We start from the raw sequence: 25,000 nt of genomic DNA, 5'->3' as shown, positions 1-25,000 counted from the left end.
TTAAAACTTTTACAAGCTGCACGACAACAAAAACATATGACATATGCGCCAGTACTAGGCTGACCAAACCAAGGTGAGAGATGTGAGAATTACTGAGTATATGAAATGACTAACATTTGAAGTCTCATATTAGTCATATATGTCATACTAAAAGCCCAAAACAACGGCACGGGTATTAGAAATGAATTCTATATAAAACCTTTTTCAGCAATACTGGTTCACAGATGTCCTGCAAACAGCAGGTTCGTCTGTGTGTGTGTAGCCAACTGTGCGAGCTATGGCATTCTGGGAATGTGAGTCAGTCCGGCGGAAGAGTAGCTAAGGCTCGGATGGGAAAGAGGCCCTTCTCTTGTCCTTGAGACACTGCTCATCCACAATACCAAAGGATAAAAGAGGAGACAAAGACAGTGGGCGTCAACAGTCAGCTCTTCAAAGCATAGAGGAGGAGGGATGGGTGTGTGTGTGTGTGTGCGCGCGTGTGCGTCTGTCACCAGTAAAAGCCCTGTGATCAGAGAGCAGATTCGTTGTTTTTGACACATGAAAGGCTAGCGCAGAGAGAACGAGAGGCATTTTCCTCCGTTTACGTTTTCACTGGTATTCCCACCATCTCCTCTCTACGACAGACACCCAACGCTCAGAACACGCCGAGCCAATCAAAATGAGTGCTGAGAAGCGTTCTCATACACACACACACACACGATTCTGCTACTCAACTTTTTATCAAGAGAGAGAGCATGCACACACATACACAAACACACACTCTACTGCTGCAGTTTGTCTCATCAGAACATATTATACAGACACATTATACAGACGCGCACACACACACACACACACACACACATCGCTGAGCTGTTTTACTCTGTCACAAGGACAGCTGTTTTATTCGTGCGACTGAGCGATCTCAAAGTAAGAAGGGGTCGCTGCTGACTCCCAGTAAACTCTATGAAGTTGTTTTTTTTTTTTCCTTTTCAAAATGAGCGTATTAAAAAAGCTAATAAAACCATTCACGCGGCTCGGAGAGAGATTCACGGCGGTCAGATGCTCTGTGTGGCGACGCTGCGATGCTTATGAGTGAGGATAAATCTTTTGATATAAATCTTTTCATATATAAACTGAAAGTTACGATAAATAACATTTTCTGCCTGCTCACTGTCTGGCAGGAGAAACAACCCCCCCCCCACCAACACCCCCCCCCCCCCCCCATGCAGTACTACATTGGAAAAAGATTTCAAAAATGACATCAGAAAAATTATACACTGAAGCATTTCACTTGTTTACACAGCCCTAAACGTAACGGCCGTCGAGACTCTGAGAGTAGACCGCAGAAATAACTAACCCACGCGTTAAAAAAAAAAGATTCACTTTACTTGAGGTGACAGGCGTGTTTGAACAGATCTATGAAGTAGATACTTTTCATGCAGCGAGAGAGAGAGAGAGAGAGAGAGAGAGAGAGAGAGAGAATCTTCAGCAGGAGACACTATTAATAGTCGCGGGATGAAAGAGTAATTTGAAAGGAACCGCGGTCATGTCTACATTCCTCTGGGATGAAACATCACCACTGACTCAGTGGGAACCTTAAAAAAAAAAAAAAAAAAAAAAAAAGAAAAAAAAAAAAAAACCTGAAGCCCCCCCCCCTTTGACCCCCAACTTTCTCTCTCTCTCTCTCTCTCACTCTCTCTCGCTCTCTCTCTCGCTCTCTCTCTCTCACTCTTTCTCTCACTCTTTCTCTCTCTCTCTCGCTCTCTCTCTCTCTCTCTCTCTCTCTCTCTCTCTCTCTCTCTCACTCTCTCTCACTCTCTCTCTCTCTCTCTCTCTCACTCTCTCTCACTCTTTCTCTCACTCTTTCTCTCACTCCTGCTCTCTACCTCCCCCTCTGTCCCAGCCTCCCTGAGACAGCCTGTTCTTTTCTTTTTCTGTTTCCCCCCCCCCCTTTTTTTTTTCTAAAGCTGGAAGTCTTGACTATGTCCAGGAACAGTCAGAGGAGAAAAATGTCCCAGGCCCTTGATACAAGCACAAAGGCCTAACTGTAAAGTTTCCAGAGTACGAGCCAAGATGCTAAAAAGACGCTCGCGACCATGCAGAACCACAAACAGCGCAGCTAAACGGAGACGAACTGGTCACAAGACGCTTAAACTCAACATACAACACGCCGCTTTGAGGGAAAACAGCAAAAGATGGTTCAAAGGGAGAGTAAGGGAAAGCACCGATAAGCTTAAAGTTGGACCCCATACAAGCAACAGGACATACTCTGAGCTGTCTGGAAAGGCGAAGTTTTGAAAAAACTTGTCCCAGACCTGAAATGAATTTGTTGCATTTTAAAATGGATGAACGACAGTCTCATTCATCTTAGTGTGATTTTTTTTTTCTGCAACTATTTGTATCTCTAGACAATATAATGCACAGAAAACAAGATTACAGCATCTTGACATTTTGAGGTAACACAATCCCATTTCTTCTAGAATGTGACTGTCTCTTTCGTATCATCTCCGACATGCCCCCCAAACACTCTCGATCCCTCTTTCTCTCTCTCTCTCTCTCTCCTTCTCTCTCGTTCACTCTCTTCTCTCTCGTTCACTCTCTCTCTCTCTCACTCACTCAGTTTCTCCCTCCCTCTCTCTCTCTCCTTCTCTCTCGTTCACTCTCTTCTCTCTTGTTCATTCTCTCTCTCTCTCTCTCTCTCACTCACTCAGTTTCTCCCTCCCTCCCTCTCTCTCTCTCTCTCTCTCTCTCTCTCTCTCTCTCTCTCTCTCTCTCTCTCTCCTGACCTTGCCTGTTATACTCGGTGAGACAGAGGGGCTGCCAGGAGACAGGTGGTGGCCCGACATGGACGCCGTGTTCGTCTCTCTGAAGCCCTCTGCCCTGATTTGCGTCTGCCGTCAAGTGTGCACGCGAGGCTCCATCTGCTTCGCCGCTCTCCCCTGCACTCCCAGCACAGTACCGCTCTACTTACCAACCGCTCTACGTATTAACCAGCCTACATATTAACGCGCACGGCCAAAAGCTAACAGCTACAGACATTTTATGTCCGTCGACATTCACTACGTTACACTTAAAACGTCAAGTGTAAACTTACTGAGATATCTAACGAGTCAAGGCCACCTTTAAAGAGGACAGCAGGTTATGAGACTAGCTAACATATTCAAGACCTTCCCCTAACACAACTAAACCCTTCGAGCCATCCAAGGCAAACTCATACAGCATTAGTGGTGCTGATAAGGCAGTGAAGTAATCGTCCAGTGAATCTGCCCTCTATTGCTTGGCTGCACATTTCCTGCATAAAACTTAGAGTGATGAGATAAGACCACAGGAATGTCACTGAAGTATTACCACACTTGGAAATATACTGAGAGAGAGAGAGAGGGAGGGAGGGACAGACAGAGACAGAGAGGGGGAGCAAGACAAAGAAAAAGACAGTGAAAGACTTTTACCACACTAAACAGGGGCCCCTTCACTGGAGAGGCTATTTTGGGGTGGGGGGGGGGGGGGCATGGGCGGTCAAACCCACTTCAATTAGATTCTCAGGTGGTACTGGTCTGAGGGCTGGATGCCGGCCACCGGGCTTTCAACCGCCACCTTAAAGACCCGACGTTCACTATGGATATGACATCACCATGACAACCCCGGGCCAGTTCCGGAACAGTCTTACATCACCGTTCTAAATAAGCAGCTTCAGCTCAGCCCAAGCAGAGCCCGAATGGCCCGGCACTTCCCATGATTTCAAACAATAATGAACACTGCTCCCCAGACGTGGTCCTTCAACCCTCATTCCGCCAGGGCTGCCCTCAGACGGACGGCGGGAGGAAGAGGAGGCGGGGAGAAAGGGGTAAAGTTAAACAGCAAAACTTCAAAAAGAGAAAGAGACAGAGAAAGACAGAGGGGGGGGCAGTATTGTGCAGGACAGTAGATGTGTGTGTGTGTGTGTGTGTGTGTGTGTGTGTGTGTGTGGGGGGGGGGTGTCATTTTTGCCACTGTTTGTTTTTGATGCGCACAAACAGAGACACACAGACAGTCTCACAGCTGCAGGTAGGTTATGCAGAATAGTCACTTTCTGAGTGTTTGGAGTCATTTTTTTTGACAAACAAAAAAAACAAACAAACAAAAAAAAAACAATTACTCAAGTAAATGTAAGACTTGTTCATATAAATTTACAGAAATGAACAAAACACAGATCTGAGATCTGTGGGCGGTATTTTGCCAGTCGGGCTCCGTTTCTCCGTTAGCCAATCCTCCTGAGTGAGGGCTGAGAACTGTTCCACAGGAATAGGTCTTAACACTTGTCTTTACAGAGAGCGGTGACTCTCTGCCTCGCTGACTCAAGCTTTCCAACCAACTGAGACATCGCACGCCAGGACACCAGGGGTGATCTCGACATACGAGAGCCTGAATTTTGATTCGCTACAACGCACCAGGTACGGCGTGTTCATCACCAAAAGAAAACAAACAAACAAACAAACAAATAAAAAAAAATACACTTTGTCATTTATTTAACCGGCGCACTTTATCCGGGGGACAAGAGACATGCTTCTGCCTCCTGGAGGCACGTCGGCAACAAAACATCGAGTTTTGCGCTCAAACCCGCAAGCGTTTTCCTCCCTGAAAGGAAAAGTACGATGTCATTGGCACCCGCAAGGCGAACTGTTACAAGTGTTTGTTCTGACACCTGAAAACCAAACGTAGCACCTACACTTCTGCAGAAAGGACATCTTTTCCACCCACAACAACAATATTTGGACGCCCATGCTAAAAACTCCCCCAAACCCCCCACCCCCCTTTTCAATAGCCTCCAAGGTGACAAAACCACAAAGGTCGGCTTGGCCCAGACCTGACTGGCTGTCTTCCTCTACCGTCTGCCGTGCAGACTGAGTCAGTGGCTAAAGTCCACAAGATTCTGGGAAACGAGACCAAATCAGCCCACCTCAGTGAGAGCACACCATGAGGTTTACACCTACACACACGCAAGCAGTTCTAAGGAAGCGCTTGCTTTCTCTCTCTCTCTCTCTCTCTCTCTCTCTCTCTCTCTCTCTGTCTCTCTCTCTCTCGGTCTCTCTCTCTCTCTGTCTCTCTCTCTCTCTCTCTCTCTGTCTCTCTCTCTCTCTGTCTCTCTCTCTCTCTCTGTCTCTCTCTCTCTCTGTCTCTCTCTCTCTCTCTCTCTCCCTCTCTGTCTCTCCCCAACTCTCATCACACTATACATACCTCTCCGCAAAAGGCAAAACCTTTATGTAGAACACACACACACACACACACACACACACACACAGCCCTCACAATAACATAACTACACACCCCCCCTGCTTGACTAAGGGTTTCTGTTGTATTGCTATATACACTGTGTTCATCTTGTCAAGCATGTTTTCAAACGGGAGACAAAAAAAAAAAAACAAAAATGGCCAGATGAAGTATTCTTGGTCAAGTATCACAGAATACGTTCCAGACTATTGAAGGGCAGAGTCATTGGAACATGGAAAAAAAAAAAAAAGACATCATTTTCCATTCACTTCACAGTTTTACATGAACAGCTTTAAACAGCTTTTACAATAGGGTTAAATACACATGACATAAGATAAAACAATACAGCCTTAGAGAAGGATATACCTTGTCCTTATCTACAAAAGGAATCAAGACACACACAGATAAAAAAAAAGAAAAAAGAAAAAAGAAACAAAGACTGACGCAAGTCCAACCCAACGCTCTTTAACGGAACAGGATAACCAATCGTCGATAAGAAATTCGCTGGCGTCAACAATCACATACATCCCCAGACTGTTTTAGAAACAGCATCCCACTTAAACTGTGATCGTTTTCTGCACTGTCCGAACGAGTTAGACATGACACACCTGTATGGACATTCAGAGTCATTTCCACGGTAAGGTGTCTTTTCTGCCGTGTGACGTCATGTGTTCCAAGAGCTTTTTTTTTTTTTTTTTTTACTGGTCTTATCATGAGGCACCGCTTTGGAAATGTATGGAGACCACTGGCTCTCTTCCAGCATCTGATCATTTAAGAGGAAGCCTCTAAAATGTGAATTCCTCCCCTAGTCCTTAGACAATAATAGTAAACACACTAGACATTTGCACAAACTATTTTCCGACGAACAAGAAAGCATTTCACTTTAATGACGTGAGCTTCTCTTCTTGACACAAACACAAAAACCAAACACACACACACACACACACACACAAACACACACATTTTTACGCGCTACACAGAATACAGACTAGCAGAGGCTGCTTGTCCTCTTATAAGGCAATCTATATGATGATAATCAGCCATAACAGACCAACTGCAGTGTGAGGTAAAGGAAAAAACATATTTAGAGTAATGTTTAGCTAGCACATTAGCACACCATAATTAGACAGTGCATCTGCATGTTTTCTTACTTTAAGTCCAACAAACGATCGTATTTTTAGTTCTTTGTGGTTATTTCTAGTTTTTATCTTGTTCGGCTGTGTTTTGCTTTTTTTTTTGTTTATGTTGAGTCCGACGGAAGAACGTATTATCTGTGCATTAGCGTGGCCTGGCAGAGCGGCTAGGCGGAGGGGGGGGGATGTCAGTTAACCTGCAGTTAGATACAGCTCGCTAGACACAGGGGCTCCAATCAAAGCACTTCCTGTAGCCTCATTAAGGCCAGGCTCCAGCTGAGCCAACTGCTGAGGCTGAAACCAGATAAGAGCTCCTTGATTATCACTTTGGCACTACTGGAGCCTCACGACAGCATTCTATATCTTAATTTGTGGCCATTACACTATTAGTTTCCTCACTTTTACTTCTTGACGTGTCTATGCTTGAATTCTGACAAATTTCTGAGTGTTTTTTAAAAGTTTACATGTGTGTGTGTTGTGTGCGTGTGTGTGTGTGTGTGTGTGTGTATGTGTATACATATATATGTTAGGGGTGTAACGATTCACCATTATGACCAGAAATTCGGTTATGATTAACGATTCAGCGATTAGATTCGGTGTGATAGGCTGCAATCTGTGTGTGTGTATGTGTATATACACACACACACATATATAAATACATATACATGTATATACACATACATACATATATTTACATACATATACACACACACACACACACACATACATATATATGTATATGTGTGTATATATATATGTGTGTGTGTGTGTGTGTATATATATATACACACACACACACAAATATGTATATGTATGTATGTATGTATGTATATGTATATATATATATACACACACACACACACACACACACACACACACACACATACACATATAAACATATACAGTATATATAAATAATTTTTTCTGCTGCTATAAGGACCGTTTAGTTTGAAGAGAAGAGCAGCAGCAGCTGCATTAAATGTGCCATGATGAGAGCGGAAACCCTCTGGAGCTGGTTGCTCATTGTGAGTCACACTGGGACCTTCGGCACGTTGCTGCGTGGTTGAATGGGCGTTTGGTCACTCCACACAGTCTAATGGTTCTGGTGATTCTAACAGAGGCTTAGACATCTGCCAAGGGATGTGCCTGGACTAAACGAATCACCATGGCAACAGGTTTTTATACCGGAGGACTCGTTTTATGACACCGACGTTCCTGCTTTAGTCATCTTTTCTTGGGTATTGGATATCGCAATCTCAGTTTATTCTCAAAAACTCTCTGACTATTGGAGTTGCTCCCGAAAAAAAAAACAAAAAAAAAAAAAACAACCCTTCCACGCAAATATTGTTGTTTTTCTATGGGGATTCCCTTTTTCCTAAGGAGCCTCAGAGTCTGTGTCTGCCTATCTGTGACAACTTACGCTTTCCTGTTCTCAAAAGATCAGCTTTCACTGCTTTCTTTGGCCCACAATCATATCAATGGTAAAATAATAGGATTTGGGCGAGTTTTCCAATTTTTAGTCAAGTTCCTCAAGTTTCAGCTTGAACACGCGCCAGCAAACAGGCCTAGTCTCTGATTCCGAAGGATAATTTGGATACTGCGGATTTTTTTTTTTTTTTTTTTTTTCTGTTAATGATGGAAACTTGGAACAGTCTACAAATCATTCCACAGAGTTTAGCTCACATTTTCCTTTTTAGGGAGCCATTAAGCTAGTTTGTTTAAAACCAGTTTTGTTTATTAGTTGCTTATTGCTTATTAGTTTTTGTTTATTCTGAGCACAAAAACAAATCGTGTTTTCTTAAAAAAAAAATATATGACACCAAACATTGGAAAGAAAACTAATGCATAAAAATGCACATTCAGCACACATTACAGTTCAAGCTGTGTACTATCTGTACTGGCATTGTGCAACAAAAATGAGGAATACAGCAACTACGTAACATTACCAAATCATCTGACCACTGCGCATTCGAGGAGTATTTGTTTGTTTGTTTGTTGTAGCATGCTGGAATATCCATTTCGAGCACCTACCAAATGCCACGTCTCCCGCTTGACTTGTGGCACATGCAACCTCTTACCTCCATTTGTGATTCATTTTTTGTTTTTTTGTTTTTTTGTGTGTTGCAAGCTCTCCTGGCATTGATATTCAACATTGTTTCAACTAAATAACGTTGTGTGTTGTATGTCCTAACCACAGCATTTGATTGGTTAGTGAGAAACCAGTCCAGTAACATACTATAGCTCTTAGGGTCAGCCCAGCTTGCAGTGTTCCATTGTTCAGATGTCAAACCAAGACAGACCAAGAATGAGGAGCCTTAAAGACAATATTCAACTCCATCTCAAACATCTCGGATTCTCCCTCCACATCCACACACATAAAACGAAGATGGGGAGATATTCTGGTTTCAGAAACGAGAGACAAGTCTGCAAGAGGCCGATAAACTTTGGGGTCAGAGGACTGTCTCAATCTGTCACATCAAAATGGAATTAGAAACTGCTGTTTCCGCCCGGTGCTGGCACAAAGTGTACGATCCAGCACCATTATCAGCCAATGGTTTGTTTAATTCTTCTCTATCTCTGGGTGTTTTCCATTGAACAGTTTGGCTTCTCCTCTGTCACTTCCAGTGGGTGGTCCTAGCCCAACTCGTGGCCTATGAGAGAGCTTCCAAGGCCTCGACTGCCAAACCATTGGCTGTCTTCTCTGACACAAGGAGGTATGTTGATCTTTACCTTTCTGTTTCTAAGGTGAGTTTAATGACTCATTACAACCCAATTCCTCCCTGAAGAGATAGTGCAATAAAATCAATGTTGGGACAAAGTTCAATGAACTATCCTCTTAAAACCTAAAGATACATAGATCCCTGAAGTAGGACAGGCCAGGAAAAAAGGATGAGGCAAAGAAAAGCGAGCCATAAACAGCCAGGACAAAACAAACTCGTTGGACTCTCCGAAGTGAAAAGAAAAACGATACATGAGGGCACATCTTGTCACAGCTCAGTGAGAGCGACTTGCACCTGACTTCTTTCAATGGACCATCAAAATGTGGGCGTGGTCAAAAGAACGTTCTTACAACAAACCCGTGCGGGCGAACCCATCACCTTCTAACTTCACATTATATTGAGCCATATGTTTACGCGGATGAGACATCTCAAATTAGGCCCTATTAGTTCAGTGGCATGGGACCGTAATGACGGGCATTAAACTCTCTCTGAAAGTCCATTTACATTCTAATAAAAACATTGTAGGATACATGCCTCATATACGTGCCATAATGTCTCCACAGCAATGTACAGTAATCAGAATTATTCGACACATCTGACATTGCAAATGAAATACAAAACTGAAGAGGAGCTTTTTGAAGAAACACCGCGGTGATGAAGTCGAGAACTTTTCATACTTTGGGCAAGACGACGCTTGAATTGTAACTATCATTCTATGTTCATGCCCGCCAGCACATAAAAGACAGATTTAAAACAAGTAGGCTACTACTTCCTGATCTTATGCAATGCTACATAGAATACATCAATTTGAAGTCATTTTCATCACATATTAGTCTTGTGTGTATACATATGTGAGCTTTCGACATTTAGCCTATGTGTGGAGTCGTGCACAGAATGAAATTATATCCAGGGCTTTCAAAAAAGTTAATCTCACAGTTTCATGAATCCATCTGCAAACATGTAGCTTTTTAGCGAACCTGCATTACGTAATACTGCCATAGTAACCCTGTCTAACCTTTATGTTAATCAAAGGTAAATTGTAAATTATATATGAGTGCTGCCGTTGGGTGAAAAAAAAAACCCTTTACACTATTGTCTCGAGTGAAGTCGAACAGGCTTTTTATCTAAGCTACTTTCCATCCAACTTGCAGGCAAAGCTATGGAAAAGTTCTGTAACACGTTCAAGAAAAAACACGTTGTCATATAGTTTAGTTATGTTGAGGCAACGTAATGCAAAACTTGCAAATATCGGCCGTTTTTTTTTTTAGAGAACAAAACTGAGGAACCATTTGAAGCCTCCAAAATATGGTTCATATTTTCGGCGCTTCTCAGTGCAATAGCTATATAAACCGTTCTTCAAGAAACGCAGTGGCACACTGCTTCTTACACAGGTAATCTCTTTCCATAAAGTTATTATTTTTTGTTTACACTGTCGGAAGTTCCGACCGAAACGCTGCTAGTCAAATGATCCAAGCCAACGTTATTTCTCACCTTACTTGCGTATCTTCATCCTGGAGAACACGCCTGAATAGAAATTTAATTTGGCGACGAAAAAAAAACAGATGCAAAGATTTAGAAGTCGAAGGAAAAATCCAGCCGTTGCTGTTCCGAATTTTCACTGTCACAGTATAATCCGGAAACTACGTGCAGTTGAAATACACTTGACAAGAGTAAATTGGGAGATATGCCAACTGAATCCACCTTTCAAAACCTTGACGTGAATAATCCGAAGAGACTAACTAATGTAGGATGCGGAATGACTGCCTCTTTTGGGCGAAAAGTTTCTCCTCAGAAGTCAAGCTTTTTCTCTGAACGTATCCACAAACAGCGAGTTTTTCCACTGTGCACTGATTCTGATGTCAGCAATAACGTGAGCTTCAGGAAATGATGACGCTCTTTGGTACGAGAGTCTGCTTCAAAAGTCGGCAAGGTTTTGCTGCCCTCCGGCGGACTTTATTCAGCGGTCTAGGGCACACAACGAACAGCACATGCAGTTAATACGATGGTTGACACTGACTTCATGCGATATAGATGCATACGCAACATATGTAGTTTATTTTCAACACATATGCACCGATGAATGTAACTATCGTTCAGTCAACATTGGGTACAGAATCTTTATTCTATTCTCAACTGATATATTGCATTTTTACGCTTACTTAGTTGTTAATTCTGATATACTAGTGTAAAGGAAAACCATGAGTATTGTGCAAACAGTGAAACACGGTAACGAGAGTGAATGCAATCTATAATATACGACGTGCAAGATAAGTTGATGTGATCCAGTTGCATTGATGTGATCCAGTTGCTTATGGATAAAGAAGCAGGATACTGACAACAAAATTAACACGTTAAACAATGCAGTTCGACTTGAGATCTCTTCCTATCGTTGTCATTGTGCACCGTGGGAACGGAAGAGAGAGAGAGAGCATACATATTCTTTCTAATAAAGCATTAAAATTAAAACTGGTTCCGAAGATTATCACTGCTACAGGGTTGTCTTGGCGTAATTATGCTATCATTACAAATTCTTAACACGTAACAGTTCATGCTGTCGGGTTCCTGGTTTATTTAGCATAAATATTTAGTTTATGAGTATTTATAAATATTTAGTGTACGTCATATTGACTGAGTGCTTGAGAGCCAGTTAGAGAGACAAAGTATCCACATATCACCACAGAGCCCATATTAAGCACTAAAACAAGTAATTATATATGGCGTACAAGTACTTTATAAATATTCATTGCTGACTGCATTCTCTATCATTTCGGTATTGCTCTGGAAGGTTTAATTTGAATCGAGAATAAACCAAACGCGGTCTTCTCATAGTTTGTCCTCTCTGTCGCCCTGTTATACCCATTTCACAATTCACCCATCCACACGGAAATAGGTAAAAGTGCTTCAAGATCGATCAGGATTTTCATGGCATATAAAACAGCACTAGCCATAAATTAACAAAGAGGTTGTTTTCTGTTTATCTTTGAGCACTTGCGACCCAAAACTGCTTTATGAATATCTCTTCTGAGTGCTTTTGAGTACAGTTTTAGTTATCAGCTGCTTCCTAGTGCAGTAAATTTCCCCCCCAAAAAAAATGCACAGAGTCAGAGTCGTCTCAGGACATCTGTCGCCATCGAACGGGTTCAAGGGGCAGAATAATTCGTCGGTTGGGATTTCTCATTGCAGTGCACCGACAGCCCCCAGTCCTGATGATGTAGTTGTAGTCCACGGGCTGCGAACTGCGATCGGAAGAGCGAAAAGAGGCTCTTTTAAGGTATAATAAAGCCTTGGTGCTGGAAACATAAAATAACGAAAAATGCAGTGTCGTCTATTTTTGCTATTGCTCAGCAATGGTTAACCTTACGTTGTTGTTGTTGTTGTTGTTGTTGTTGTGGTCGTTTTCTGCAGGACACTACGCCAGATGAATTACTCAGTGCCGTAATGACAGCAGTGCTAACGGATGTGGGATTGTCACCCGACAGACTGGGAGACGTGTGTGTTGGTGAGTGAGGAGCACTCAGCAGGTGTCAGTCAACTCCGTTCATCACCATAATGTGTGGTTCATCTCCACTCATTATCACAAGAGGCACAGTTCAGGCTCAGTTGATTGTCTTGGTTTTATATTTGAAAGATATCTAGAATTTCTGTATCTTTGCGGTGTGTATGCAGGTAACGTGTTGCAGCCCGGAGCAGGTGCCCTGATGGCGAGAGTAGCGCAGTTTCTCAGGTGGAATTTTACGTTTTAATGCTTTTTTTCCCCTGAAACTTCCCAAATGTTAATTACGATTATAAAACTCATCATAGACCCTCGTGTCCTCCCGTCCCCTTAGTGGTTTCCCAGAGACTGTGTCTGTCTACACCGTCAACAGAATGTGTTCCTCCGGCCTTCAAGCACTTTTCAATATAGCAGGTAAGTTGGGACTGATTCTCTTTGCTTAGCATTAAACAACCTTGCCTTTTTTGTTGTTGTTGTTGATGGTAGCTGATTAGGTAGGACAAACCATAAACCATGTATTCACACCGTGTTCTCTCTATAGGTGGGATCAGGAACGGGTCGTATGACCTAGGCCTCGCATGTGGGTTCGTATCCATCAAATCCATCACTTAAATCTGTTCAATACTTCTCTTATGTTTTGTTTCTCTGAAAGACCCGTTTTGTTATCAGACCATTTTAATCTGCTGCTTCTGCTCTTCCAAGTCATTAGCACACAGATATCAGCTGCAGTAATCTGTATTGTATTTGCCTACACAGTGAGTTTATTAGGATGAGAAATCCTCTTAGTTCCAGTCTTATAAGCCCCTAACCTAAGGCTGTTCTGCTCCTGTAGGGTGGAGAGCATGTCTCTGCGCTCAGTCGGAAACCCAGGTGACGTGAGCTCCAGACTCATGGACAACGAGAAGGCCCGAGACTGCCTGATCCCAATGGGGTGAGGCAAGCAAGTCATCATCTTTTTTTATTTATTTTTATTTAGTATGAATCTTTTATTTATCAATGACTGTGTGTGTGTTTGTGTTCCAGGATCACCTCTGAGAACGTGGCAGAGAGATTTGGAGTCACCCGCGAGAAACAGGACGCGTTTGCTCTAAGTTCTCAGAAAAAGTAAGACGGAGGGAAACATTTATTGGGTTTTTCGATTAATCCAAACGAACGTCATTTTAAGTGCTCAGTCAGCTTCTGTAATGCTAAATAGCTTTATAAACTTGCACCTGTTATGTGTCGTTACGATACATAGTCTTATTATGGATGTTATATGATGAACACATTGGTTTAGAAGCAGAATATTTTCAGAGAAGTTCAAACAAAAGTTCTTATGTATTTTATATAATCAAACTGAACTCTTCTTCAGTGGATCTGTTTGATTTCTGTCACAGGGCTGCAGTGGCTCAGGAAAAAGGTGTTTTTGAGCAGGAGATCGTTCCGGTCACCACCAAGTTTGTGGCTGATGATGGTTCAGAGCGCAGGGTTACCGTTACCAAGGACGACGGTATCCGCCCAGGCACCACGCTTGCAGGACTGGCCAAGCTCCGTCCAGCGTTTAAGCCGGACGGCAGTACGACAGCAGGTGTGTGTGTGTGTGTGTGTGTGTGTGTGTGTGTATGTGTGTGTGTGTTCAGATACTCAGACACCTCTTTGCTGAAAATTTCGCTGTGTGAATGATAAATTGTTGACTGGAAGTGGGGGAATTAATCGCTGGATAGGATCCAAGTGAAAAGATTTTTTGTTATGACCTTGCACTTTTTCACCCTTTTAAAGACTGAGTAAAGTCAGTTCATGTAGGGACGTACAGTTAGCTGAGAAGTTAAATTAGGTGTGACAATGCACAGCTGCAGCAGGTTCATGTATAATGTGTTTATGCAGGAGCTGATGAAAATGCTCGCAGATCAGAAAGAAAGGGTCGTCTTTTACCGTTTTTTCTGTGTGCTGCGTTGGCTCAGGTCTCTGTCTGTACTCCCGTAGGTAATGCCAGTCAGGTGAGCGATGGAGCTGCAGCCGTGTTGCTGGGGCGGAGGTCAGTGGTGGAGGCTATGGGTTTGCCTGTACTGGGCATTCTCAGGGCCAGCGCTGTGGTGGGCGTTCCCCCTGACGTGATGGGCATTGGCCCAGCCTATGCCATTCCAGCAGCCCTACAGAAGGCTGGTGAGTGGACCAATGAGATTCGAGATTGTGTACACGCATGCAATGCTACTTTGTTTGCATTCTTTCATTGTGTCTAAAAAGAAATGTATAGCTGATTTTTAGGTAGAAGCAATGAAGAGTGAATTCACTGAACAGATAATCAATGTTCTTTTCCCTTTGACTCTCCAGGACTCACTGTGTCTGATATTGATGTTTTTGAAATCAACGAGGCTTTTGCTAGCCAGGTGAGCACACCTAACTGAGTAATGCTTTTCTTAACCATTTTCAGAAATAGAGTACAGAGTTTTCTATATACCCCTGTGCTAATAACAGGCATGCATGTGTGTGTGTGTGTGTGCATGTGTGTGTGTGTGTGTGTGTGTGTGTGTGTTGCAGGCGGTGTACTGTGTGGAAAAGCTGGGCATTCCGTTGGAGAAAGTGAATCCAAACGGCGGGGCCATTGCTTTGGGTCACCCTCTGGGCTGCACCGGAGCGCGACAGGTTGTCACGTTACTGAACGAGCTCAAACGCAGGCGCAAGAGGTACGCAGCATCACAGAACATACGTAATGATAATGTTATGTTCTGGTAGTACATTTGTGTAGTTATGATACTCTTGTGTTGTGATAGTGCATTTGTGTAGTTATGATACTCTTGTGTTGTGATAGCGCATTTGTGTGGTTATGATACTCTTATGTTCTGATAGTACATTTGTGTAGTTATGATACTCTTGTGTTGTAATAGTACATTTGTGTAGTTATGATACTCTTGTGTTGTAATAGTACATTTGTGTAGTTATGATACTCTTTTGTTGTGATAGTGCATTTGTGTAGTTATGATAGTGCATTTGTGTGGTTATGATACTCTTGAGTTGTGATAGTGCATTTGTGTGGTTATGATACTCTTGTGTTGTACTGACAGTCTTGCTTTAAGGAAAATGTTGTGTTGAACAACTGAACTTTGTCAGAGCAAAATGTTAATAGATGTTGTCACGTGTACATTTTCCTTGATTTTGTTTTCAGGCTTACCTCTGTTCTACTTTTCAAGATACCACTAAAATATTGAGCCGAGAATACAGAACTTGGCTCAGATTGATATAAATAATTATCTGTAAATTCTTTTTTTTTTTATGTCAAACACCATCCTAAATATTGTTAAGAATGAAGTTAAAAGCAGGACATGTATTGTGTCTTTCAGAGCCTATGGGGTTGTGTCCATGTGCATTGGCACCGGGATGGGAGCGGCCGCTGTCTTTGAGTACCCTGGACAGTGACGAGTCTTCCGATTCTAGAATCTGCTATGGAAATTCCACAGAAGTCACGGCCCAGGGAGGACCAGGAAAAGAAACCAACAAACGCTGATTTCTCAGGTCTTCCTTGGCACAGCATAGCGCTAACACATAATCAACACTAACTACTGACTGAAACGTCTTTGAAGAACGATGCACTTTGGAATTCTTAGTAATCGTCGGTGCATTAATTGCAGCAATTAATGTTGATTTGTATGAGAAGATGACGTAACTAAAGTTCATTGATACTGTCTACTGTAAGTGCCTTTCAAATAACGACGGTGATTACGGAGATACACAGAAGACAAAACTCTTTTTTTTTTTTGCCTTATATATCAACTTCTAAATTCTTCTGTTTTATGTGTGATCTGTGAAATAGTGTCATTACCATAAAATGTTCAACAGTGAGGCAGGGAAAACCTCATGTCTTTGGCTATAAAGACTCAGAACATTGAGCTGTCTGTTCTATTCAGTGTTTGGGCGCATTAAAGAGGATCACACTGTATGACATTACATCTGAAAGACTGTGTAACATTCAACTTCTGATACTGTTTTTCTCAAGCTGTTTGAGAGTGGCAGACCCCAAGAGGCTGTCTCCACAGAAAGCCAATGGAGGAACCCGTTATGTTACAGACCATATTTTACTAGTCTTTAATCTTGAGCAAAGAAATGAACTCAGAATGCCTTTTCTATTTCTCTGAAATGAAGTAATGAAATTCAGTCATGTTCAATAAAGACAACACAACACAACATAAGTTGCATTTCCTTTGGAAAAAGGGTGTTTTTCTGTTTTGTTTTGTTTTAAATAAAAACAAACCATTGGACAGAGGTTCAGTATAGACATCAATACGCACAAACCGTTGTGAATGTCGTCTTAGGGTAAAACATTAGTACTCAGGTATCGACTGTAGGACGAATGTATTTCTCATCCAACGATCCTTCTCCCCGGACCTGCAGTGTTAATGAGGACTCTCCCAGGATACCCCGCACTGTGACGGATGCCCGGAATTCCCTCTGATCACTGGAGTCAATCCATTGGGAAAAACACAAAAACTAATGTTACTAATAATACTTTTTTTTTTTTTGCATTAAGAAGGCTTAAAATACTGATAAATAAGAAATCATTTAGACTGAAAGTACACGTTTGACAAACGTCTGACACAAATTACAGGGCCATAAATTTCTTCCAAACTTTTGAGTATGAAAATGAGGATGTACTGATGTACTGAAACTGCATTTTCAAATGTCCAACACACAGCTGTGATCCATGAGGTTTTTAAGTCATGTATTTCCATAACACTGCCATGAGCCATTCTGCCGTCGTTGGATAAAACAGTGTATTAGGAGGACAATGTGAACTGTGAGGACAGTGGCGTGGACAGGTCACCTGGCCGTGAAGCTGATCTCGAGAGGCTGTCTGGAGGAGGACACTGGGAATCCCAAAGGTTTCAGAGTACCACGGTCAGGAGTTATTCTGAACGCATCACTACCGTCCTCAGGATCTTACGATAAACACACACACACACACAGATAGTTACTTGGCCATGTGTCGAGGAAAAACTGGTAATCGAAGGTTTGAGGACCTCTGAGCAAAGTGCATATCTCACTGAAGCTCTGGATGAACAAAAACTGATCTGACCTCCGAGTGGGAATGAAGTTAAGCTTCTGACAAGTGCCAATGCAGAACCAGGCTGACAAATCGTCTGATTCAAAAAGTGAATCATTCCAAGATTCCTCTGGCCTGCTGAGAGTCCCTTTTATTTATTTGTTTGTTTGTTTGTTTATTTATTTTTCACCCCATTCTTGCTTTTTTTTTTGCATTTTACTCCACTCTCCTTTGTCACGCTCTTCTAAATCAAACATTTTCTCATTTATTTTCTCTTTATATTTTCTAGTTTAACAGTCTTATTCAGTCTATATTAAATCACTATTTTAAAGGTTATAAGGAATTATCCAAACATGTGCCCAAACTGTAGTCCCTTACATATTCAACCTTTTTTTTTTTTTTTTTTTTAACTTTGGATACATAAAAATAGCAATTATATAGTAATTACAGAAGGTTGTCATAACAGTCTAGCATGTAGAGGTATACTTTGACCCGGAGGTCCCTATCTTGGACACAAACACATCAATAAACAGTTTCAGAATAAAATTTTTTTGTTTGTTTGTGCCGTATTTGCAGCACCGAGAGCATTTGGATTAAGTCACATCTGTTTGTATTCTGTACCTAAAGCTGCAGTCCAGTGACTGCTGGACCCTCCTTGGTTATACAGGAAGACCTCTTTAACCTGCGTCTGTCCCACATAACACACACCGAAGTCCACCCTGTTACAGGTCAGGTGCAGCATGGGTAATGCCACAATGGCACGAAGGGGCACCGTCTGACAGACAGCCAGCCAATCAGACGGAAAGACAGACAAACAGACAGACAGGCAGGTAAACAGAAAGACAGTATATTCAAACAGAGAAACCATTCAGGGTTTCACAGTTTCACCACTATCTACACATCATTCAACTTCAAAAGTCAAGCACTTGAACAAGAGATGGATTTTTGTGGTTCGTATTTTGGTCTGTGTTTCCATAGGGGGAAAAGTTGTTATTTAGTATATTTTTATGGGAGAAGTCCAGTCCAGTTTGCATGGAGACACAGTTTAACAAATTTGTAACAGATTTGTAATATGAATGTGTGTGTGTGTTTTTGTGTGTGTGTGTGTGTGTGTGTGTGTGTGTGTGTGTGAGTGAGTGAGTGAGAGTGAGAGAGAGAGAGCGAGAGAGTGAGAGAGAGAGAGAGAGAGAGAGAGAGAGATTTGTCAGACCTGTGCACTGTGTGTGTGTGTGTGTGTGTGTGTGTGTGAGTGAGTGAGTGAGTGAGAGTGAGAGAGAGAGAGCGAGAGAGAGAGAGAGAGAGAGAGAGAGAGAGAGAGAGAGAGAAAGAGCGAGAGAGAGAGAAAGATTTGTCAGACCTGTACACTGTTGTTGCTGTACCGAATAGTGAGTTTCTGCTGGATGCACAGTCTCCTCTCTCCTGTCTCAGCAGTCAGCAGTGTCACAGTGGGCGGGAGCTCACTGCTGGCTTGCCTGAGATAGGCCAGGAGAGAGAGGGAGCAGTGGAAGGACACCTTCACCTACAAATCACATTAGAGATGAACAACACAAAACTAATGTTTTTTCTTTTTTTTTCTTCATTTAGTTTAATGGCACACAAAGAAAATCAAATTTACTACAGAAATATATGAATATTTATTTCACTGAAATATAAAAATAGCCTTAAAATAGGTAAATTATTGGACAATCTGTCAAAAACAATAATTAATTTACCAGGTGGGCACTAAATATGATGTTTTCTGTGTGTGTGTGTGTGTGTCTGTGTCTGTGTGTGTGTGTGTGTGTGTGTGTGTGTGTGTGTATGTGTGTGTGTGTCTCTGTGTGTGTGTGTGTGTGTTTGTGTGTGAGTGAGTGAGTATGTGTGTGTGTAAGTGTGTGTGTGTGTGTGTGTGTGCGTGCGCGCGTGTGTGTGTGTGTGTGTGAGTGTGTGTCTGTGTGCCTGTGTGTGACTGTGTATGTGTGTCTGTGTGTGTGTGAGTGAGTGTGCGTGTGTGTGCCTGTGTGTGACTGTGTATGTGTGTCTGTGTGTGTGTGAGTGAGTGACTGATTGAGTGTGTGTACCTGCATGCAGTGTCTGGGCTGCAGCAGTGTCAGGGGGCTGTCCCCCGAGCGGGTGCCAGAGCTGGCCGTCCTGCTCCGCTGGGGGGGCTGGGGCACTGAGAAGGGAGGCTCTGTGCTCAGTCTGAAACTCATAGACATCTCTGTGCTGTTCTTCAGCTGCAGCCAACGACTTACTACAGTCTCCAGTCTCTGTAACAACACAAACAAAAAAAAAAAATACACTCCATCACACTGAAAACAATTCAATATTATTGTCAAAGTAAAAGAGACTTGGGTTAAATTTAATGAGTTTTACCATTGATTTTTCCGTTCATAATGGCTAAGTATCTAAAGGCCAATATTTATTTGTTCGCAATATTGTGTTGTTCATGTTTAACAAAATGCCAGTGTAACGGGCAGATATGCAATAATGAACATGTATGGAGCAGGAGCGGTAGGAGCAGTGAGATGAGATTTACCTCTTTGTGCTGATCTCCTTGCAGGAGGTCACTGGCTTTGGCATTGAACTCTAGAGCCTCCTCATCTTCCTCCAACATGACAGTCAGACTACACCCCATAAACAGACTCAATATTAAAATATTAATATACATTAACATACAGTCAGACTACACACAGACCCCATAAACAGACACAACATTAAATTGGCATTAAAAGCATACAAAATACCTGACTGTTACAGTTATATCTTTGAGTACATACAGCAGTTATACACACACACGTGTGCGTGTGCGTGCGTGCATGCGTGCGTGTGCATGCGTGCGTGCGCGCGTGCGCGCGTGGGTGTGCATGTTCGTGCGTGCGTGCATGCATGCCTGTGTGTGGGTGTGTGGGTGTGTATACATAATTTGTTTGAACTGCTTCCTTTGTATGAAATATGTGCGTCCTCATATGACAGGGCTGCGCCAGACAAGTCTTCTGTGCCCTCATATAACATGGTTGTGTAAAGACAAGCGTCTAAGTGTCTCCTCGCATGACAGTTGGATGAACCTGTTCATGTGTTTCATCCTTACATGACTGGGCCTTGTCAAACAAGTCTTGTGAAGGTATCAGTCTGTCTGTGCAGAGCTGAGGTTATTCACTCACACGGGAGGTTTGACAGAAGCCTGGAGATCCATTCTTAAAGGCCGGAGCTCGTAACCCTGAGCCCTCTCCACTTTCCCTGGGATCCCTGCAGCACCCTGCACCACGGAAATGTTCAAACCACACCCCGTTACAATGCCTGGGAGGGCATTTCTTTAACTGGACACTCCATGGAAAAAAAACAATATCCTCCGCAAAGGGGTAAGAAGATGATATTTCATGTGGCACATCATGCATCGTAAATAAACAACCCAGCATCATTTACTGTAAACAAACAACATAACTCCGAGGTGATAAGCATCTGGAGAGACCAAATTCAGTGTAGATACACATAGATAGACAGAGTTGAAGGAGTCACATTTGGGCAGAATAGCAGAAATGCCTGATTGAGTTTAGTTCTGTTCTACCTCAGCATCCAGAGACATGAAGCCAAGGGCAAAACCCAAACACCAGAGGTCAGAGGTCGGCCCTGACAACACCAGTGGAGTGAAGGACACATGGACAGTACTATTGCCCCCTGCTGGAACCACCTGGAACAGACGATGAGATCAGGAAACGTGTGTATATTAGATCACGAAAATCCATAAGTTCATAAACGTTTTCCTTCTTGACACCAAATCAAGACACTACACACGTGGCCAACATCTCTACATAAAATCTGATTTTTAAAACACAAATTGTCATTCTGCCATTTCACACAAAACTGATACTCACTATCTGCTGTGGAGTGATGCAGTATGGGTAATCGGAGGCGGCGCCCTCATGAGGTCTTATAGACACGGCTAAGAGCTTCCTCGCTGGAGCCTCCTCCATCTGCTCCTCTTCCTCAATCTCCTGTGAGAGTTCAGGAAAAAAAGTCATACCCAGACAGATCTGCTATCACACAACACCCTGTACAACATGTATACAGTGCACTGCGCCTATGGTCCTCATGCTGTGGAGCTAGTCTGTCCTCTTCTAAATGAATGAATGAAACATCTGAGAGTTTACAAAACTCCTCTCTGCAAGCTGAGACAGAGTGTGAGTTGTACTGACATATATTCATGAGAAATAGCATCCACAGCATTGGAATGAATGAATGGGAAAAGGCTAACGCAGACCAGTTAGGAAAGTCTAAGAAATGCAGCTTCACTCTACAAAACTACCCGGGTTAAGCCTCAGCGTCACTGACACTGAATAAGCTCTGATCAGCTGAGAAAGATTTAAAAAAATAAATTAATGAATAAAAGTGACATCACTCACAGACTGAGTCCTAAGGGAGGAGCTTGAGTTCTCTGAGCTGGGGGTGTGGCTTGGACCCCAGGTAGGCAGGAACATGAGACTGGAGCCCGCCCCTCCCAAAATCTCATTGCCATCAGCATCCTTCAAGGGAAATGGTTCCCCAAACGTCACTATCAAGTCGATCAACTTCCTGTCCTCACTGTCTCGGTTAAAAGTCACCCAGTCCACACGGATATCTGACAGAGGTAGATTTTAAGTTCGTTAACTGACATCAGCTCAACATGAGAGTTGATACTCATATATAGGAAACTCAATTTTAAGACTTAACACGAGGTATCACAAAGTTTCACATAAAAATATTTTTAAAAATTAAGTAAAAGAAGTTAGAAAATTCTTAATTTACACTTCAAATTAAAAGCAAAAAAGAAAGCAGACTTTTATATCTGATTTATAAACAGAATTGCTAAATAAATAAAAATAAATCAGTGATGGACAATATGAAGTGTGTAAATCTTACCGTAGGGGCTTGTGTTGTGTAAACGCACGGACCGGGACACAGTGTCACCTCCAGAGACGTGAGCTCCAAACCTGGAGAGAAACTTTTTAAGTTCAGTCAGACTTTAAAAAAAAAAAAAAAAAATAGTTCAATTAAAAGAGGATTTTGAATGCAAAATATGAGTGTGATGAATGTTCTAGAACATGGCATGATGTGAAGAGACAGGAACTGGTTGCGCTGGTGACAGTCCTGCGTGTGCCACGCACCGTAGGACTGGGCCCTGGTTCTGGTTCTCGGGCTGGGGGGGTCCAGTCATGAGGAAGTACAGAGGACACCCCCTCACTGACATTTTCACAGGGATGAGAGTCGGCTCCAGATCTCCAACCTGAGGCCAAGAGAACATGTTCCACATGACACTAGAGAACGTGTTCCACGTGACACTAGAGAACATGTTCCAGTGACACAAGAGAACATGTTCCATTGACACAAGAGAACACTGTTCCACGTGACACTAGAGAACACTGTTCCAATGACACTAGAGAACACTGTTCCCATGACACAAGAGAACATGTTCCAGTGACACTAGAGAACATTGTTCCAGTGACACTAGAGAATGTGTTCCACGGGACACTAGAGAACACTGTTCCAATGACACAAGAGAACATGTTCCAGTGACACAAGAGAACACTGTTCCACGTGACACTAGAGAACACTGTTCCAATGACACAAGAGAACATGTTCCAGTGACACTAGAGAACATTGTTCCAGTGACACTAGAGAACACTTCCAATGACACAAGAGAACATGTTCCAGTGACACAAGAGAACATTGTTCAAGTGACACGAGAACATTGTTCCAGTGACACAAGAGAGAAGGGAACAAGTGCAGGGACAAACTGGAAACTCTCAAAGAAAATGTTTTTTGTTGCTGTTATTCAGATACAATCATTTTTCCCGGCTCTGCTGACACGCTAAGCGAGTAGTGCAACTTTCACATCTGACCACAGAGAGGGACTTTACAATACTTCTGCTTTCAGCTCAGTTCACACCTCTGACAGATCACACATCAGAAAAAAAAAAAAAAAAGAAAAGAAAAAAAGCGAACATCAGTCTTACTTTACATATAAGGTGATCCTGGTAATCACCCCACATGTTGGTGAAAGCGGTAACGTCAACGATCTGAGTCTCAAAAGGCCCCAGGGTCCCCGAGCCAGGCAGCGCCAGAAATGCTGCCCCCTTCCCACTGCTGAGAACACTACTCAAAAACTCTACAACCAAAAAAAAACCAAACAAAACCCATGGGAAAACAGAGATGTATTTGGATAGAAAAGAATGGGAGTGAGGATATAGTGTGTGACATGAACAGTTTGTGTGTGACGTGTGTGTGGCGTGTCGTGTTTGGAATTTACAGCGTAATTCTCTGCTTGCCTTACCCTCGTATGCCTTCTCCTCCACTCTCTTCGCCTGTACGGCATGTAGCCCTCTGCACACGTCTGAGGGTCTGGGACATGCAGCCGAGGATCGTTCACAGAATGTTATATTTACTGTTTTCTTTCTTGTTTGTTTGATTGTTTGCTTTTCCAATAACATATTTTTTTTTATCATTTTTACTATTTTTACTTTTTTTTTTGTCTTTTTTACTTTTTTTTATCGTTTTCACAACAACGTGCAGCTTTTAAGCAGACATTCCACGTTCATAAACCCAAATCCTGCCAAGGTACACAGGCAACACATTCAGTACTTTTCACTTGTGACAGGGCTGCACTGAGCTAGTTTGACTGATGGACCGTAAATGTTCCTACATGTGAAGCGCACGCTGTGCGTCATGTGTGTTCCAGACTTCTGGGATTTACGTACCTCGGTTGAGAAGCTTTGGGCGATCGTACGTGCGTAAAAGGAGTGAAGTATTCTGCTTCTACAGTGAAGGGGGCGGGAATAGCCGTGTGATTGGTTATCGCCAGCTGTCTGGTCACTGATTTGCCCAGAAGGACGGTGTCCTCTTCGGAGAAGTCCAGTGTCATTGGCCTTTGGTTGAAACCATCTGTGTTGGAACTGAAAGCAGAGATAAAATTTCGCCAAGCTGTGAAGATTTTAATCAGCGGCGTGGAACAATATGTTTAACTGGTGATTCATAATCACGCTCTTCTGAGATCATAGGTTAACAAACGCTTGTCTCGCAGCAGAGATCCTGTGCCCATAAACATATGAAACCAAAGCCAAAGCATGAATCTCTTGAAGTGTCTTGATACTGCTAATTAAAGCTTTTTGACAGAAAACTGGATTAATGAGAGCAGCTATGACCAGCTATGAACTTCAGAAGAAAGACCTGGTCTTACTGGTCAGCATTGGGCAGCGAGTAGGACACACTGAGGCGTCTGGCTTTAGAGAAGAAACCCAGGACTAGAGGCTTATTCATGCCTTCCACCTCACACAGCGCTGCCACTTCAGTTAACTCTTCCTGCAGAGAGCCCCACACACACACACACACACACACACACACACACACACACACACACACACAATTTACAGTGAATAGTTTTCAAGATTTCAGGGGC

At 42.7% G+C, this 25,000-nt stretch overlaps 3 protein-coding genes across 3 annotated transcripts in view; 1 reads left to right on the top strand and 2 right to left on the bottom strand.

The window, feature by feature from the left end:
* The window catches only part of map3k22 (mitogen-activated protein kinase kinase kinase 22), a 46,793-nt gene extending 36,165 nt beyond the window's left edge, over window positions 1-10,628 (bottom strand). Inside the window, exon 1 of the mRNA XM_030769597.1 lies at window positions 10,574-10,628. The gene's annotated coding sequence lies outside the window, so the exon portion shown is untranslated. The remainder of the gene's footprint in view (window positions 1-10,573) is intronic.
* A 1,350-nt stretch (window positions 10,629-11,978) lies between these two features.
* acaa1 (acetyl-CoA acyltransferase 1) lies at window positions 11,979-16,735 on the top strand. Its single transcript, XM_030769605.1, has 12 exons — window positions 11,979-12,353; window positions 12,488-12,581; window positions 12,749-12,806; window positions 12,910-12,989; window positions 13,117-13,159; window positions 13,408-13,506; window positions 13,599-13,679; window positions 13,952-14,142; window positions 14,538-14,717; window positions 14,886-14,941; window positions 15,093-15,238; window positions 15,893-16,735. Exons 1-12 carry the CDS (start codon window positions 12,174-12,176, stop codon window positions 15,966-15,968), a joined length of 1,284 nt encoding a protein of 427 aa, XP_030625465.1. The 5' UTR covers window positions 11,979-12,173; the 3' UTR covers window positions 15,969-16,735.
* A 142-nt stretch (window positions 16,736-16,877) lies between these two features.
* dlec1 (DLEC1 cilia and flagella associated protein) overlaps window positions 16,878-25,000 on the bottom strand; it is a 21,445-nt gene continuing 13,322 nt past the window's right edge. Inside the window, exons 23-38 of the mRNA XM_030767139.1 lie at window positions 24,782-24,903; window positions 24,303-24,497; window positions 23,879-23,928; window positions 23,562-23,713; window positions 22,713-22,831; window positions 22,468-22,538; window positions 21,963-22,186; window positions 21,444-21,560; window positions 21,137-21,259; window positions 20,733-20,827; window positions 20,108-20,195; window positions 19,650-19,829; window positions 18,947-19,108; window positions 18,211-18,364; window positions 17,371-17,485; window positions 16,878-17,004 (exon numbers count right to left, since the gene is read on the bottom strand). Coding sequence (XP_030622999.1) covers window positions 16,878-17,004; window positions 17,371-17,485; window positions 18,211-18,364; window positions 18,947-19,108; window positions 19,650-19,829; window positions 20,108-20,195; window positions 20,733-20,827; window positions 21,137-21,259; window positions 21,444-21,560; window positions 21,963-22,186; window positions 22,468-22,538; window positions 22,713-22,831; window positions 23,562-23,713; window positions 23,879-23,928; window positions 24,303-24,497; window positions 24,782-24,903 — 2,094 coding nt within the window. The remainder of the gene's footprint in view (window positions 17,005-17,370; window positions 17,486-18,210; window positions 18,365-18,946; window positions 19,109-19,649; window positions 19,830-20,107; window positions 20,196-20,732; window positions 20,828-21,136; window positions 21,260-21,443; window positions 21,561-21,962; window positions 22,187-22,467; window positions 22,539-22,712; window positions 22,832-23,561; window positions 23,714-23,878; window positions 23,929-24,302; window positions 24,498-24,781; window positions 24,904-25,000) is intronic.

Source organism: Chanos chanos, chromosome 3 (assembly GCF_902362185.1).
Source record: "Chanos chanos chromosome 3, fChaCha1.1, whole genome shotgun sequence".
In the NCBI taxonomy this organism is placed as follows: Eukaryota; Metazoa; Chordata; class Actinopteri; order Gonorynchiformes; family Chanidae; genus Chanos; species Chanos chanos.
The sequence above is the reverse complement of the archived record's forward strand: the minus strand, read 5'-3'. Positions and strand labels throughout refer to the sequence as shown.

Excerpts from the sequence above, each read along its gene's own strand:
- acaa1 (XM_030769605.1), top strand. The coding sequence starts at position 12,174 with ATGCACAGAGTCAGAGTCGTCTCAGGACATCTGTCGCCATCGAACGGG. Across the intron at positions 12,582-12,748 it reads ACTGGGAGACGTGTGTGTTG|GTAACGTGTTGCAGCCCGGA; the intron begins GTGAGTGAGGAG and ends GTGTGTATGCAG. Across the intron at positions 15,239-15,892 it reads CTCAAACGCAGGCGCAAGAG|AGCCTATGGGGTTGTGTCCA; the intron begins GTACGCAGCATC and ends TGTGTCTTTCAG.